The sequence below is a fragment of the Setaria italica genome, chromosome V (assembly GCF_000263155.2).
Source record: "Setaria italica strain Yugu1 chromosome V, Setaria_italica_v2.0, whole genome shotgun sequence".
NCBI classification, from domain to species: domain Eukaryota; kingdom Viridiplantae; phylum Streptophyta; class Magnoliopsida; order Poales; family Poaceae; genus Setaria; species Setaria italica.
Window position 1 is genome coordinate 36576792 of NC_028454.1, and position 16673 is coordinate 36593464.

At 42.0% G+C, this 16673-nt stretch overlaps 2 protein-coding genes and 1 non-coding gene across 4 annotated transcripts; 2 read left to right on the top strand and 1 right to left on the bottom strand.

Moving 5' to 3' along the window:
* The first annotated feature begins 323 nt into the window (after nt 1–323).
* Nucleotides 324–5663, top strand: LOC101759627 (pseudo histidine-containing phosphotransfer protein 5). 2 transcript variants are annotated; one of them, XM_022826299.1, is made up of 7 exons: nt 324–1604; nt 1766–3686; nt 3877–4007; nt 4133–4201; nt 4754–4825; nt 5073–5145; nt 5260–5663. In XM_022826299.1, exons 2-7 carry the CDS (start codon nt 3627–3629, stop codon nt 5308–5310), a joined length of 456 nt encoding a protein of 151 aa, XP_022682034.1. In that variant the 5' UTR covers nt 324–1604; nt 1766–3626; the 3' UTR covers nt 5311–5663. The 2 variants fall into 2 exon arrangements, with proteins under 2 accessions (XP_022682034.1, XP_004969921.1); XM_004969864.4 differs by having other exon boundaries at nt 324–3686.
* Nucleotides 5664–8970: 3307 nt separating this feature from the next.
* LOC101760029 (kinesin-like protein KIN-14C) lies at nt 8971–15927 on the top strand. The gene is made up of 22 exons (XM_004969865.3): nt 8971–9317; nt 9706–9860; nt 9942–10049; nt 10707–10917; nt 11346–11443; nt 11532–11615; nt 11721–11798; nt 11879–11971; nt 12056–12085; nt 12272–12613; nt 12694–12775; nt 12881–12976; nt 13065–13244; nt 13334–13440; nt 13529–13704; nt 13835–13999; nt 14082–14335; nt 14424–14587; nt 14966–15095; nt 15198–15312; nt 15414–15514; nt 15664–15927. Exons 1-22 carry the CDS (start codon nt 9278–9280, stop codon nt 15732–15734), a joined length of 2880 nt encoding a protein of 959 aa, XP_004969922.1. The 5' UTR covers nt 8971–9277; the 3' UTR covers nt 15735–15927.
* Nucleotides 15928–16325: 398 nt separating this feature from the next.
* On the bottom strand, nt 16326–16398 carry TRNAF-GAA. Its single transcript has one exon. It is a non-coding gene; the product is annotated as a tRNA-Phe (tRNA).
* Between the last annotated feature and the right edge of the window lie 275 nt (nt 16399–16673).

Genomic DNA, 16673 nt, shown 5'->3' on the forward strand with positions numbered 1-16673 from the left:
CGCTAGGCCCAAGATCTAATAATCAGTAAAAGATCTGACCTAACGGGCCGCCTTAGCCCACACAGGAATACAAGGCCCGGTGCAAAACTACAAACGGCCCGCCCGCCCTTCCAACGATCCATCGCCGCCCGCGCCTCGTCACCCTCTCCTCTCCGCGGCGACGCACCGCCAGCGCAACCCACCAAATCCGCCGCGGCCGGCCCCGCCGCCGCCGTCCCCATCATCCTGCGCGGCTGCGCCCCACTAGGTAACTCAATAACCACTTCACCCTCTGCCGGCATTACCTCCGCTTTGTGCTCCCGCCGCCCTTTTCCCCCGCGCGCCCTTTCGCTGTCTTTTTTCCCCACTTAACCGCTCGGCATCCCCCCGATGCGAAACCTGCGGCTGACCTCCGGCTCACGTCGCGCCGCGCGGGGAGATCGGGGCTGGTGCACTCATCCGGACGGGGAGGTTGCTGTCCGGGAATCAACGTGTCGTTCTCTGCTCTCTCTCGATTGGTCGGTACCCGCACCTTTCCTTTTTCCCGCTCCCTACGATGCCGCTAGGAGGGAATCGGTTCTTGACTGAGGGTGACACGAAACCAATCTAGGGGGAGCATGACAGCTAACACCGTGTGATCTTTATTTTCTAATACTCGGGTGAAAAAGATCGCTCCAACTTTAGGTGCTAGTTAAGCTTCTAGTGGTCGGTTCTATCGTCTACGCATCATGCATGGATGATCTGGATAGGAGTAGCTTGCGTGTACAGCTTCGAAATCTGGAGGTGTGACTTCCAGTAAGAGTGGGCTACTGAGCTGCAAAAGATCATACTGTGTTTGCTTACTATCTAACGTGCATCTCAAAAGCTCACTGAATGTTTGGTTATCGTTTTTGTGGTTATAACCCTCACCCCAAAACTTACCTCTGAATGCACTTGAGCCAACAGAAGAGGACATTTTCTGATTTGTGAGTAAATTTTGAAAGGAGACAATTGGCTAAGTTGGTGCCTTCTAGGTGAGAACAGAAGGCTTACTAACGTGCCAAAAAGCAATCAAGCATACACATCATACAGAACTTAGAAAGCATCTAGGCTCCTTTTTGGAGCACTGTGGATGATAAATCCATAAGGACGCTTTTGAAGGTACTGTGCACATCCAGTTCATGTCGTGCTATGCATATGCTACTTTTGGATTGTGGAAAGTGAGTTCGCCATGCTATAAAGGAATTGCTGAGTACCGACAACGTGGGCATGCACACGCCGTAGAACACAGATACCTTGATATGTGGAAATTGGACGTTATAGCTTGAGAAGTGTTTACTAGGAAAGATGAGCTTAAAAAAAGGGTTCAAATTAGCAATCTTTGTTTTGTTCAACTGAATTTGGTGTATATCATCTTGATTTACATGATAACATACAAAACTAAATTTTTTTTTGGTATTTACTGGAGGAACCATGTCTACTATCCTTTTTCCATACAGAAGAACAATGAATGAAAAATTGATTTGCAGCAGAAGGAAAAATGTTGCCTTAAGAATGATCACCGTGGAAAGAGACACCAGCATAAGGATGAAAAGTACGATTGCACCCTGGGATCTTTGTGAAAAATGAAGCACCATTCGGGGAAGGTAGTGACTGAATAGCTTGCATGGTGACAATGTTTGCAGTTTATTCATCTGTGGCGATGGCAATGACCCGTCCAGAATTTTCCTTTCACCGATATCCATTTCCTGTATGGGCTTTCTGTTTGTTTCGAATTTCTGATCCATGCCATATTCCTCTTATCAAGTTGTGATGTTGACTGGGGATGAAGAGCAATCATCGGATCAATCATTGAATGAATCTCTTTTACTCCTTTTGCAAAAGGCTGTTGGTTCTGCCACGTGGTCCAATGCTCCGAGAGAACATTGGCTTGTGACAATTGGATCAAGCTGTTGAGGTCTGTTTCTTTGTCCTGCTTTTCTTTAGCTGAGGCCCAAAGTAAGCATCTTGAGCCTATTCTAATTCGCCATCGTTCTCCCAGATTTTATCACCGCATTATGTTTGAACTTTGAGGGGCACAAAAAGATATCTTTTTCCATCTTTCCCAGTTGTCTGATTACACACTATGCGGCGATTTGTCACTAAAGAATTTCTTGTGTAATCTTAGGCTGCTTTCTTTAAAAGCACACAGTAGTATTCTCTTGTCCACAAAACAGCTAAGAGGTAACAGTATAAGGTAAATATACTGATGTGAAGTAATGTGACTTAGCTAAGAGGTAGCAGTATAGGGTAAATATACTGATGTGAAGTAATCTTTCTTAGAAGGATTACTACCTCCGTTCTTAAATATATGACAGCGTTGATTTTTTCCTCAAACTTTGACCAACAATATCTAATTAATGAACTAGTTAAATGAAGTAAAATAAGTACCACTATGTCTATCATGAAAAGTACTTTAGATTTAACTTGTAGATTTATCTAGTCTATGGTGTCATATTTTTAAGAACGAAGGTAGTACCCAGTAAATGACAGTTTGGTGATGATTAGCACAGAATGAGAGAGCGTTGTTTTACTCTCAACTGAATGTCTCCGGTATGTGATTTTCATATGTAAGTTCAGAAATTGAGTGTGCTAAATCTTTTCAATACCTGTAAGGAGTTAGGAAAAGCCTCCATCTTCATGATTATCTAAGTCTGCAGGCTGGTCGCAATGAAATCTTAAACTGCTGTTCTGTTGTGATTTTGTAGTAATTCAGTGTACTTTAGCTTAACTGACCTCATGATTAACCCATGTTTAATTAAGAAGAAGCTGCAATCTATGACTCTTTGGTAGACTGGTAGCAGAAAAAGTTTAAACTGTTGGTTTGTTGTGATTTTATATTAACAATGGGCATTTTACAAACCATAGGTTTGCCGATGCTTGATTAATTTACAACTGTTGCTTCTTTTCTGATCTGATTGCCATGCCTGGGACTACTTCACTTGTAGTAGTTTATACCTATATTTTCTTTTAGTAATCCATCATGAGAAAATTTGGCAGTAGAGGCTGTATTAGGTCTGAACTTACACTTTGCAGTCTAATGTACTAAAGTGTAGTAACAATGCAGTCTAGTATCATGTTTTGATGTACAGCTGCAGAAAGTCATGTTGCTGTTCAATAACCAATGCTGTCAGCTAATTTTGTGATCTTCTTGGATCATGTTTGTTTAGAAAATAGTCCTGATGTCATGAAACAGATTAACTCTTTCTGTTTGGGGAGTAATAAACTAATCTTGACTCTTGATAAAGCCTAAGATCTCTTAAATGTTTTCTTCACGATTGTTGTACACCAGCATGTATCTTATCAAAAGAGATACATGCTACAAGAATCCGCATCTATTCAAGTCACTCTCCAAAATGTGGATAGCTTGTGCACACCGTGGCAATCAAATCGCCTGCGCATGCAAGATGCCAACATTTGCTATCCAGAAATTGGAATATCTAGAGCTTCACTTATGTTTGGTGGATGAATAGTAACAGCTTCCTCAACTATATAAAGCATACAGTGCGCTCAACTTTCTATATCCGTAGCTCCCACCAGTTATTGTATTGTAACTTGTGAAGTGTGTTCCTATCTGTATCACCTATTCACCTTCGCCTTGCCACCTTTTCCCTAGTTCATTCATACAAATGGATTATTCTAGTTTGCGACGTCAAGCTGCATCCATGAAAAAGAGTCTCTTTGATCAGGCATGTATTATACTCTGGAAATTTTTAATCATCGGTATATCTTAATGCTTTCTCAAGGACACTAGAAATTTGATCTTAATGCTTCCTACGTAACACACCCGCTTTCAATCCCATCCATGGCAGGCACTGTTGTACATGTTTTTTCGTGTTTTTCTTTGATACATCATTTGCTGATTCAGTTCATTGACAGGGGTACCTAGATGAGCAATTTTGTCAGGTGGAAGACTTGCAGGATGAAACTAGTCCGAATTTTGCAGAAGAGGTCGTTACTTTGTTTTTCAAGGACTCTGCCAGGCTAATATCCAACATCGAGCAAGCTCTGTAAGCACTATGCAGTGAACTTACTTAATAAGGGAGAAGTGCTTTCCTGTTGAAAAAGAAAGAAGATGATAAATGATGCAGGCAGTAGTGTTGTACTTGACTGATTAAACTCGGTGGCGCTGCAGGGAAAAATACCCCAAAGATTTCAACAAGTGGGATGCATACATGCAGCAACTAAAAGGCAGCTGCTCCAGGTAGATCCAGAGTTGCACCTGGATATATTTGTTCAGTTGCATATGCTGCATGCTGTACTACTGATTCAGTACCGCCCGTAGCTTTTCCTTATTGTTTCATGATTAATGAGAATGAACAAGAAATAGAGTTTAACTGAATATCCTGCAAAGCTGACACCATCCATTTTAAACACGTGCTCTTAATTTATTCTCATTGCCTGCATCATGCTTCAGCTGCTGCTGCTTCTTTTAAAAAAGGAGAAAAATCTGAAACATCTCAAATGAATGCCTAACAAATGAAATCTCAAGTATGATGTATGCATGTGAAGCAAAGTTCTTGAAGGCTTTACGGTGGTCTGGTATTCCAGAAAAACTCGTGTTTTTGTTGGTTATAATTTACTGCGAGATTAATGTTACAATGCCAACCAAACTTAATATGTGTAGCCAGTGAACTTTTTTTTGTTTAGCATGATTCTAAATCCAGATGTAAGAAAGCATGACACTGTTGTCTAAATGCATCATCATGGTTTTTATATATTGCACATGTGTTTGACACTGCAAAACTTGATGCAGCATTGGTGCTTCAAGGATGAAGAGTGAGTGCATGTCATTCAGGGATTACTGTGCTCAAGGAAATGCTGAAGGGTATCTCTCTCTCCCCCTCCTCATCATGTTTGATGCTTAGTTCTTTCAGACTTTTGTTTCGCATTTGAAGAAACATTTCTTTTGACTTGTGTTTGATAAAAATTTCCCTGAATTCTACCACTTTTCTGTTTGTATCCATGGAGATATTCTCATACGTCCTTCTTGCCAAAATCCAAAACGATGAACTGCCCACACATTTGGTCCATGTAATAAGAACAGCTGTTGTTTTCCATGTTTTGGTTTGCAGTTGTATGAAATCGTTCCAGAAAGTGAAGAGGGAGCATGGTGTCCTGAGGCAGAAACTAGAAGCTTATTTCCAGGTAACCGTTTCCCACCAATCTCATCCACTATTCTGCTTCTGCAACATGTGCCATCACTAATGGCAGTTGAACATTATTTGCTAGTATCTCAGTTTGTGTTTGTATACTGCGCAGCTGCTACGACAAGTTGGTCCTTCTGGAGCTGCCACCAGGCCTGCTATGTAAGAGCGTGGCCCTGGCATGCTGCAAGTTGCAGTAAAATGGAGCATGGCGCAAGAAGATTGCCTGGGCATGCATAGGTTTCCAGCAGCCACAACTAGCTGGCCCTGCTGCTCAGCGACTAGGGGCCAGCGTATATGAAATGAAACCAAACAAGAAGAGATGCTACGCATGTAGTATAACCGTAATAAGAAGAGATGGCATGTCAAAAAGAAAAGGGGAAAAAACAGAGGGAAGGGGAGAAAGAGATGAGAAATCTGTGTAAGTAGATACATGAAAGATGATACAATTGTCTCCATGTAAAATATAACGATGGAATAAGAGTATAAGACTACAAAGAGTACTAAATCTCAACGAAATACTGCTCAGGCACATTCTCGAAAAAAAAAGATCACAAAGAGCAGTGCGCTGTGTTTTTTCCCCCTCTGTAATTCCTGCAAACTTTTGTTTGCCCTCGTTTGTCATCCCAAGCGTTTCAGGTGTGTCATACTGTCATGGGCTCATGGCTCGCGAGGACAGGACACGTGTGGAGGAATGCCTGTGGCCTCAAGACACGGCACAATGCTTGTGTTGGACGGATGCCTATATGCTAGCGTGCCCCACAGCCCCAGGCACCAGCGCTACGCTGCTAGCGTGCCCCAGGCACCGTGGTCCGTGGGAACTTGGGAAGGGTTGATGCGGGAGGTGGGCACCAAACCAACCAAAGCCTGTAATTGCACTGTATTTTTCACAATCGCGTGTGACAGCAGACGCCGCATACACCCTGCGTTCCATTTGCCGCAGAGCTACGTGAATCACGTGATGCCCAAAACGATCGCCTTGCCGGCCAGCCCAGACGGGCACAGCTGATCTGCCACTAAGCCGCTTAGCGTGAGTGTCACGTCGCATTATTAGGGCAGGGAAGCAAAGAAAAAGAAGCGAATTAGCACAATAGCATTGGCCGAAGGGTACTCGATGCTCACTTTATTCCTGCAAATGCTATCACGAGTTACAAGTCGCAGCAACAAGAAAAGCTGGAAATCCCAAAGGAAAACATACGGTACGCAATCTCGCTCGCTAATCTCCAGATCTGGGAACGATGCAGGCGGAGGCAGGACAAAGGGAACCACTGGCTTGTCCGGGTGCCCTCGGCCAGACGTGCGGGCCACAAATATCTCTGTTCCTTTTTAAAAAGAACCGCAAATATCTCTGCGATCGGCCGGCAGTCCGGCACGCCGCACAGTGTGTTTCCTCGGGCCAGCTGCGCTGCGCCTGTGCTCCCGGGTGCGGCCTCGTCCCCGGCTCGTGCGTGCTCCTGGGCACGGAGCCCCCGGAAAGCTCCAAACGAAAAGGACCCCCGGCCGCGCCGGTGGCGAGCTGACACCGGCGCTCGCTGCTTCGCGGGCGCTCTCTTCGCTCTCGCACCCGCTCTTCCGATTTCTCTCCCTTCTCTTTGCTTTGGGTTCTCACCTTTGTGCACGTTGCAGTGTTGGATCTTAGATCTTGGAATAATCGTCGCGGCGACATGTGCCGATGTGCGATGCCATATTGTTTCGGTTAAGTACTGATTCGATTTTATTACAGAGCATTAGGTAACGTATATTTTTAATAAAATCAGTTGTAATACATACACGGGCGTGATTATAAAATCAGTTGAAAAGGAAAAAAAAATCTGAGTCGTATACATCTGCAGTAGCTATTCATTCTTCTGTAAAAACTAATAAAACATTGTTTGGAATAGATCCATGAGAGAACTAGTTCATTTTTCACTACAATCTATACCTAGACTTGTACCCACAAAAATATAAAGAGTACCATCTGTACATAAGTTGCATTTTCAGCCTAGGTATGCCTAATTTTAAGAGATTCAATTTGTTACTTCTAAATCGCTCGTAACTCAATCATATTGCTACATGAAGCTATGTTGTTGTAGCTTAGCGCCGACCCATTCTATTTTTTTTACATTTGTCCCTTTGTTTTTATATTTTTAGGAAATCTAAAATGTGGTGAAAACAATCTATTCTAACCATTTTTCGCATCTCCTGTTTTTTGTCGGGATACCTTGCTTTTTACTACCTTGGGAAATGGACTTGACTTTAGGCCAGATCAAAATGGCCCGTGGTCTCCCTGCCCAATACATTTTTTTATTGGTTGAACACTAATTCTCATGGTCATTTAGTTTAGTCTTAATGGAAGTGTTATAGGAGTTTCGTGAACATTTAATCCCATGTCACGATTTGGCAGGCTATTTATGAGAAAAGATGAGAGGGGAGTTTCTTCCCCTGAAACCCACTTGGCACAGTTATCAAGTCCCATGAAATCCAATGAAACTTTCATCGAGTATGTTATGGTTTCATGGCATAGCACATTTAGGTCAACGCAAAAATTAGATGGTTTAGACTATTTATGAAACTGCGCAATGAAATTATGCACTGAGAGTGACAGTTTCGTTTCATCGAAAACTTAACATGGTACTCTTGATAATAGTGCGATGAAATCATACACTGAGATTGACTTTACATTAACTAGCCACGTACTACATTTTTGTTAAAGCTCCGCCTCTACCTTAGTAGCTCCCTTAATTTCTCTTTTTATACAAGAGTGAGTTTAAGATCGCGAACTACCAAAACCGTGTCGATGGGAGTAGCTGTTTTTGTGTGTACTTTAACTATTTAAGACTAGCTTAATGCTTGCTTCCGAGTTGTGAATTGTGGTTTTCATTATAATTATGTGGTATATTTCGTTTCAAAAATATAATTATGTGGTATATGCATCGATGTTCGGTTTCATTCTTTTTGTTCTAGATTTACTGACGTGTTCCGTTTGTATTAATTTTCTTATCCCTTCCCACGAATCTCATGTTCATTCTAATTCTTAGCCTTCATTTTCCTTTTTTAAATTAAAATTTGTTTTTTTCTTTCCAACCGTTTCCGTTTCCTAAGCTTTTTTTTAAATTGAATTTCCTAAGCTTTAGGAGGTACTAGAGATTTGAAGTTATTTCCACCTATCTACTTCGGGTAATTTTGGGTGCGATTGGTTCCCTGCATCAGGCCGGATGCGAGTTCTCCGCGTGCGACCTCCATACAATTGGTTGCCTGCGCTGCTTGCTGGGCCTGGCTCGCGGGATGCAAAAGGACGTCTGGAGCCTAGCTCCCGCGATGCGACCAAATCCTTCGTATCTCCAGAGCCAGGCTCCCAGGATGCAGCGGCGGATGCATGGATGCAGCGTGCAGGCAAAAAAACGCAGCGGAGCAGATAACCAATCAACTTCCCACGCAAGCCAGGCTGCATGCAAACATCAACCAATCAAAGGGGGTTGCATTTGGCGAGCCTGGCCGACGGGAGCCTGGATGGGTGGTGCGAGCCAGGCTCGGCAGAGAAGGAAACCAATCGCAACCTTTATCCATACGGCCCTGGCGTACATTTTCTATTTGGATCTTTAGGCACATAATACGTGTCATTGGCTGATTGGCACAACTGTGTACAGATGAGGTCATGAGGCGCATATCGAACGGTAGATGTGACCTCAACATCCGAAGATCTGATTTCGACCGTGCAAGCCTACAGTTTACTCGCGCTAACGGTAAATTCACGCGAATTTTATGGAAGGGCGGAGGGACAGCACAGTACTGGCACTGTTGCACTGACCACCGGCCTTAACGCACAAGCAAAAACAAAAATCAAAACCCAACTAACCGGAAGACCCAGTGAAGCCGTCCGAAGCGGAGAGGTCACAGGACGACAGGGAAGCTGTTGAGCCTGAGCGCTGCGCAGCACTCCGTCCAGCGCGAGGACGACGACGACGAGGGGAGGGACAGGGAGAGGCCAAGAAAACCCAGACCGAAATCCCCCGAGCTCACGCCGATCCGCCTCCCGCATTGCTTCCAGGCCTCTCGATTCGGCCGGACCCGAGCTGCCCCGCCGGAGGGCTCGATCTGGGCCCAGATCGGCCTGCATTTCGGTCCCGTGCAGGCTCCGGTTCCGGCAGTGAGGGATGGGGAACGTGGACGGCGAGTATGACGAGTTCCATGCAGGTGAGATGCTCGTCGATCTGAGCTTTTCTTTCTTTCTTTTCATCTGTGGGGAATGGTGAATGGTCTAATGCCTTCATTCAAGTTCCGAGCTCAAAGTTCGGATCTTTGAATGTTTCTTGTGTTTAGTATGTGGCCATCATGTGATTTGTTTTTTGAAACGATAAGTTTGGAAGCTAGAATTTGGGCAATCTGCTGCTTTTGATGAGTATTTTGGCTGTACAGTGCGATGCAGTAATTTTCCTTGAGCATTGGTATACGAGGTCAAAAAATGCAATCTTTGTTACCAGTCATGTTGTTTTGAGGCTTTAAATTTGAATTTGCGAACTCAGTCTTATGATTTTGTACGTATTTCTCACGATTGCTCCTTGTGGTTATAAACTATTTCTAGCCAATCGGCGTGCTGAGGTGATAGATTGGCTCGGTGGATTGCTGCCAGAGTTCGACTTGCCGTTGGATTCTTCAGATGAGGAACTGCGGGAGTACCTCGTCGACGGTGCGGCGCTATGCTACCTCGCCGAGAAACTCATGCCCGGTATTCAGGAGGTGAGTTCACCCAGCTCGGAGATGCTGAACTTCTCGTGCATGTTACTCTTGCTGATCTAAACTTGAGGGCTTTGTTTGCAGGGAATGTGGGGTGGTAATGCATCAGACCAAAGGTCAAATGTGAAGAAATTCCTCTCTGTTGTCGCGGAGATGGGGCTACCAGGATTCAGTGTTAAGGATCTGGAGGAGGTGATGTTACTCCTATAATGTGAAGTAGTTTTCCGGTATACACAGTGATTGCTAGTATGCCTTCCATTCCAATTAAATGGTGCTATCATCTCCTTTTCAAGGTGTTTGCTGATAATGGTTGTTACCATAGTTGGTGTTAGTCCTTCATACCATGTTGGCAATAAGGCCTACTATTTAGGCCTCGCATAGTAATGATGGGTCTATTTCAGTATGAAAATGATCCATTCATAGTTACGCCTACATATGAGTTGTCGCACTGAGCTCGATTATGATTGAATGGAAAGCAGCAATAAGCCAAAAACCTTAGTTGCTGTTGGAAAGGTTGAAAAGTGGTGCACTGTAAGGAATATGTGAACTCAGAGTGGTCTTAGATCTTCCAACTCTGCTGTAGAATTCTATCAAACCTTTACCAAAATCCATATGAGATTCACCCTTACACTAGACTCAAAAACCCCTTGTAATTTGTGTCATTTCCCAGCTGCTTAATAGAGTTCATAGTTTGAGATTTTTTTGGCGCTGGGTGGTATTGACTACTGACTACTGAGGTATCTCTACCTCCTACGTTTTGATTCAGACTTGTTTAACGATTGACAATTGAAAATCTGTGGTTTTGTTCATGTCAGTTTTTGTTAACCCTGATCCATTTGATGATTACAGGGATCAGTGTCTTCTGTAGTGGAGTGTCTCCTGGCTCTAAAGGACAATGTGACTACAGGAATGGGTCAAAACATTTCAAACAATGTTAAGACACCCCTCAGAAGGAGACTAGAGCTTCGAGAATCCGATGGGCCTATAATTTCGGTTGTGACGCCAGGGAAAAGATCTCCCAGGGATCTGAAGTCTCAACAAAGAAGCGTTCTTCATTCAGGTATGCCGTATGCTCATGTGTCGTTTCTTTAGGCATCATCATTTGTGGCAATGAACAGTTTATTTGGTTCTAAAGCTTAGAGCTTAAACAGCAAAACTGCCACTATCCTTGGACTTAACATATTGAAACAGCTTCACCACGAATGACTTTATATGATGTTATTGTTTCATATTCTCCTTAGTTTGTGTATCTTTATACATAAGTTATATTTACAAGTTCAAGTCCTGTTTCTTCCCTTCAATTCTTACTTAAGTGCCTTTCCATGTTTATCCACGGTCATGCTCACCTTTTTTTTTTAAAAAAAAATGGATGTTAATTCCAGTTGCTACATCATGACGGTGCATGCAGTCCGGTCCTTATTACACTAAATCAGCATGAAAAAGAGAACAAAACAAGCCTTAACAGTACATGCACAACTTACTTTGCAGGACAAAAGGTCCATGATGCTTTCCAAATTAAGCGGGGCTCCTACACTGATCTTCCTGCTGCCAAAATTTCAGAGATGATGCATTCAAGTAGTCTAGATGTAAGAATCTTTAGCATCACATCATATCATCATTTCTTTTATTCTTATCTCTGCCCTTCTATTAATTCCTATAACCATCTTTTCTCAGAATGCACCTACTCAATCACTGCTTAGAGTTGTTAATGGCATTTTAGATGAGAGCGTTGAGAGGAAAAGAGGAGAAATACCACATGTAAGTCTGTGTTCAGGGCTTCCAATAACCATATCGCCTGGAATGCCAGTGTTTATTTATAGTCAGTTATTGATGACTAATGTCAATCTATTCTTCTTGTCTCAGCGTGTTGTTTACTTGCTAAGGAATGTAGTTCAAGAGATTGAGCATCGCATTGCTATTCAAGCAGATCACATAAGAAATGTAAGTGTGGCATTTGTTTTGAATTCACCATTTCCTGTCATACAAATTCAACTCCTGAAATGCATCACTTATTTTTGCAGCAAAATAGCATCATAAAGACTCGGGAAGACAAGTACCGTTCAAAAATTAAAGCACTTGAGACATTAGTAAATGGAACAAATGAAGAAAATGAGGTAGCTATCCGATTTCATGGTCTGAAAATTATCACAGGAATCACTACTGCATTTAGATATTGACACATGTGATTCTTTCTTCAGATGACAGTAAATCGGCTTGAGCTAATTGAGGTATTCAAAATATCCTAATCTGTTTCTTTATGTTTCTAATCATGTTACTAGCTTCGATCACTACTTAAGAAAATGAAACAACTGTTGGTTGTATAGATGTTTGGATCACTTATGAGTTATTTTACTACATTTAGTGCCCGTAGTTAGGGTGGACAGATCATAAATTTGTTTGTTTTGGTCTTATAGGTAGAGAAATCAAAAATTGATGAGAAAAGAAAACTAGGCGAACAAGACATGGTTCGGTTGATGCGAGAAAAGGAGAATGCAGAGAATGCAATAGCTTCCCTTCAGCAAGAAATACAGATCTTGAGTAGGATGCATGAACAGTACCGTGAGCGAATGGAAACAGAAGCAAGACAGATGGAGGAACACTTGACTACGAGAATTAAGGAGGCTGAGTTTCTTCTAATGCAATCAAAAAGGAAAGTTGAAGAGATCGAGTCTGCTTCCCAACTGAAATCTCAACTTTGGAGCAGGAAGGCAAACATTTTTCAGACTTTTATGGATAATCAAAAAATCTCCATTAAGGTTGTGTTATCTTTCTATATCAATTTTCCGTTGTCTTTAGTTTATTTATGTTACTCACTTACACTATTCAACTATGTTAGGACATAAGGCTATCATCTCAGTCAATTAAGCAGGAAATGTTTGCCCTTCAAATGAAATGGAGGGACGAAATATGTAACATTGGTATGTGGGTATTCATGATTTGTATAGTGGCATTGTTGTACACATATGTTTGCTGTTTTACTGATACTTTATTTTGCCTGATCTTAACTTGCCAAACTTGTTTAGGAAATGATCTAAAAGGCTTAGTAGATGCTGCCGACAATTACCATAAGGTTCTTGCTGAAAATCAGAAGCTATTTAACGAAGTACAGGAATTAAAAGGTATTTTCCTGCACAACAATATGTTTGCACTAGGGCACATTTTATTTCTGTTTAACATGTTCCTTTCCACTCTAATATTTATTGTCAGGTAATATCCGAGTTTATTGCCGTGTCAGACCATTTCTTCCTGGTCAAGATGGGAAAACAACTACAGTTGATTATATTGGTGAAAATGGTGAGATTTTCATCACAAACCCCTTCAAGCAAGGGAAGGATGGGTGTCGAATGTTCAAGTTTAACAAGGTGTTTAATACACGTGCTTCTCAAGGTATATCTTAAGTATGCTAGTGGTGCAATCTGAAGTTAAAAGGTGTATCACTCATTATTGCTCACCATTTTTTCTTACGTAACTTGCAGCTGAAGTATTCTCTGACATCCAGCCATTGATCAGATCAGTTCTTGATGGGTTTAATGTGTGCATTTTTGCCTATGGTCAAACCGGTTCAGGAAAGACTTACACAATGGTAGGAAATCAAGATTCAAGATAAGAAAGTTGAATTGATACTATTCTTGGGGATATTACTAATTGGTGCTTGGCATCATTTTTCTTAGAGTGGACCAGGCACATCGAAAGAAGATTGGGGTGTTAACTATCGAGCTTTAAATGACTTGTTCGAAATCTCTCTAAGTAGAAGGAACGCTTTCTCATATGAAGTTGGAGTCCAAATGGTTGAGATTTACAATGAACAAGTGCGGGATCTTCTATCAAATGATATTGCACAAAAAAGATATCCTTTCCCCATTAAAAATATGTTTACTTTCTACCCCATTTGTTTTTAAATCTCATGGCTACATTTTTAGTATTCATACTGGCAGACATGCATAGGAAAAAAATTGTTATTCTTGACATAAAGAAACGCTCGGAATTTGGAATACTTCTCAGCCGAATGGACTTGTCGTCCCTGATGCGAGCTTACATCCAGTCAAATCAACATCAGATGTGCTAGACTTAATGGAAATTGGACAAACCAATAGAGCAGTCGGATCAACAGCTCTAAATGAAAGGAGCAGTCGGTCTCACAGGTTTATACCATTTACTTGTTAATAAACTCAAACCCCTAAAATTCTTGCAACATAATGTTCTGAAAACTATTGTTGCATGCAGCATTCTAACAGTGCATGTTAGAGGGCTGGATTTGAAGAATGGATCTACTTCCCGAGGATGTCTACATTTGATCGATCTTGCTGGGAGTGAAAGAGTTGAGCGATCTGAAGCAATTGGAGACAGATTAAAAGAAGCACAATATATAAACAAATCTCTGTCTGCTCTTGGTGATGTGATTTTTGCTTTGGCACAGAAAAATGCCCATGTTCCATACAGAAACAGCAAGCTGACTCAAGTTCTACAGAGCTCTTTAGGTAATATATATGTGGGCTAACATGTAGTTCTTGTTACTTTTTGTATGTGGGAAATTACTTATCATAATTCTTTTCTATTTTCGTGCAGGTGGACAAGCAAAGACACTGATGTTTGTTCAAATAAATCCAGATACCGAATCATATTCAGAAACAATGAGCACTTTAAAGTTTGCTGAAAGGGTTTCTGGAGTAGAGTTAGGTGCTGCAAGAAGTAACAAAGAGGGCAAAGATATAAAAGAGCTGCTAGAACAGGTTTTTACAACTCTATCTGACTCTCATAGATCCGGATAATTTGTGTTTCACTAGTTTAACACTAATAAGCAAGCTTTATACAAACATTACTTGAGCTTTAAACACTAGTAAGCTTCATATTAACCTACAGTGATCAGTTTCAAGGGGTATGCTTTCTCCTGATATCACCAAAAAATAAATTTTAAATTGGAGAAAAAGAAAGTCTATTTGTTGAGCCTTATAGTAATTATTAGTAAATGTATTGTTACAGTATAATAGTATTAAATTTCCCAAAAAAGTGTATTCCTGTTGATAATAGTTGTTGCTATAGTTATAATAGCTTCTGCATCTGCCCTTGGTTATCTCGATTTCAGAATTGTCCATCATTCTTGTGTCCAGGTTTCATATCTGAAAGACACAATATCACGGAAAGATATGGAAATCGAGCAACTCCTGAAGGACAAATCCAAATCTCCAAGTTCATCAACGGATAGAAATGACAGTAGCCAACAGATCCGGCGATTATCAGGTAATGGATCGCTCAGGTCTTGTTACAGAATTTCTTCATGCCCTCAAAACTATGCAGTAGTCAATGGAATCAGTAATGGACACACTTCACCCACTGGTACAGGGGCTGCGGGGTCAGGTGAAGCCGAATGTGAAGATAATGTGTCTGATGACGGCTGCTCAGTAGCAGGAACGGAGTATTCTGTTGGCGGTGCTTCAGAGGCAGCAGCAGAACAGATGTATGTTGTAACTGTGGCCTTCTAATTTCGACATCTCTCATCCTTACCACTATTCTTTCAATAACAAATCCAGATACTTAAACTATGTCCTACAATTACAGGCAGAAGGCCCCATCAAGGATAGCCAGGCTGTTCCTGACAAAGAATGGGCAGCCAGGAAACTCCAAACCAAAACCAAGGGAGTCTGCTCTAAAACCTCCAGGTACAATACAAACGCAAATCGCTTGCATGCTTTACCTGGTATCAATCAAATCCTCCATTAGCTGATCCACTCTGCAAGTATCTAGAAATGGCATCCCAACACATGATACGTTCCCATGATACTGATGCAAACTCGTGTTCGTTAACCAGGTCGCACTAAATCTACGGGAAGCCAGGTGACTGGAGGAGGATCTTCAGTAAAACCCCCCAAAAGGCGGTAGAGAGATAAGATCCCAGCATTGTGCTGGGAAGCCAGTGTCATGCGTCTGTAATATGACGCAGACAGATTGTGCTGAACTCGTGTGGTTTTGTTGTAGGGTATGTGTGTCGCTGTACCGGGTTCGCCTGTCGACATTCTACTGAGTAATGATAATGGGCATTCAGCCGATTATAGGCTGGCCATTTGATGGGAAATGCTGAAATGGTGTTGCCCTGCGCGTGCAGCGGCTAGCAGGCGCTGGGGCGGGGCGCTGGGTTGTGAATTTGCGATGTTGTGAATTGTGTGGGTTCAGGTGCCCTAAAAAAAAGGAAAAAGGATTGTGTGGGTTCAAGACTTCAGGCGCTTCGCCAGACACCCAATCTCTCATTCTGCTTCGCTTTAGGTGAAACCCTTTGCCGACGACAAAGATAGGAGCACGGAATTCGTGATATTCATTCATTCATAAAAGGATGAACCTTAATGTGCAACCCATTCCAATTTCCAAAGATTAAAAAAGACTAAATGAGTAATTAACAATAGCAGTGCCATTCATAAAAGGATGAACCTTATAAAAAAATGTGCAACCTAATGAGCTGTTAACCAACAATAACAGTGCGGTGAGCGTGGATCGAACACGCGACCTTCAGATCTTCAGTCTGACGCTCTCCCAACTGAGCTATCCCCGCTCTCGTGTGAACTTGGCAGGAAAGTTAAATTAATTAGTAACTTCTTTAGCTGAAAAAATATCAAGGTTTAAGTATTTATGCGAATCTAGCGGCACGCGTCGTCCATACGTGCCGCTGTTACCGTCGCCTCGTGCATAGAAACTTATGTGCGCCCTCTTGTTGCTGTTTTTTAACATAAATGGTAGGAGCTATGTCTTTCAATTAAGAAGGAAAAGAAAATTTTAAGATACAACGACTCCTAAGCCGTAAACCTACAATATGTAGCTAAGGATTGG

Bases quoted from the DNA above. Each gene is read 5' to 3' on its own strand.
- LOC101759627 (XM_004969864.4), top strand. From the start codon at position 3,627: ATGGATTATTCTAGTTTGCGACGTCAAGCTGCATCCATGAAAAAGAGT. The intron at 4,008-4,132 runs GTAAGCACTATG...GTGGCGCTGCAG, and splicing joins TCCAACATCGAGCAAGCTCT to GGAAAAATACCCCAAAGATT. The intron at 4,202-4,753 runs GTAGATCCAGAG...AACTTGATGCAG, and splicing joins CTAAAAGGCAGCTGCTCCAG to CATTGGTGCTTCAAGGATGA.
- LOC101760029 (XM_004969865.3), top strand. From the start codon at position 9,278: ATGGGGAACGTGGACGGCGAGTATGACGAGTTCCATGCAG. The intron at 10,918-11,345 runs GTATGCCGTATG...CTTACTTTGCAG, and splicing joins AAGAAGCGTTCTTCATTCAG to GACAAAAGGTCCATGATGCT. The intron at 11,444-11,531 runs GTAAGAATCTTT...ATCTTTTCTCAG, and splicing joins TGCATTCAAGTAGTCTAGAT to AATGCACCTACTCAATCACT.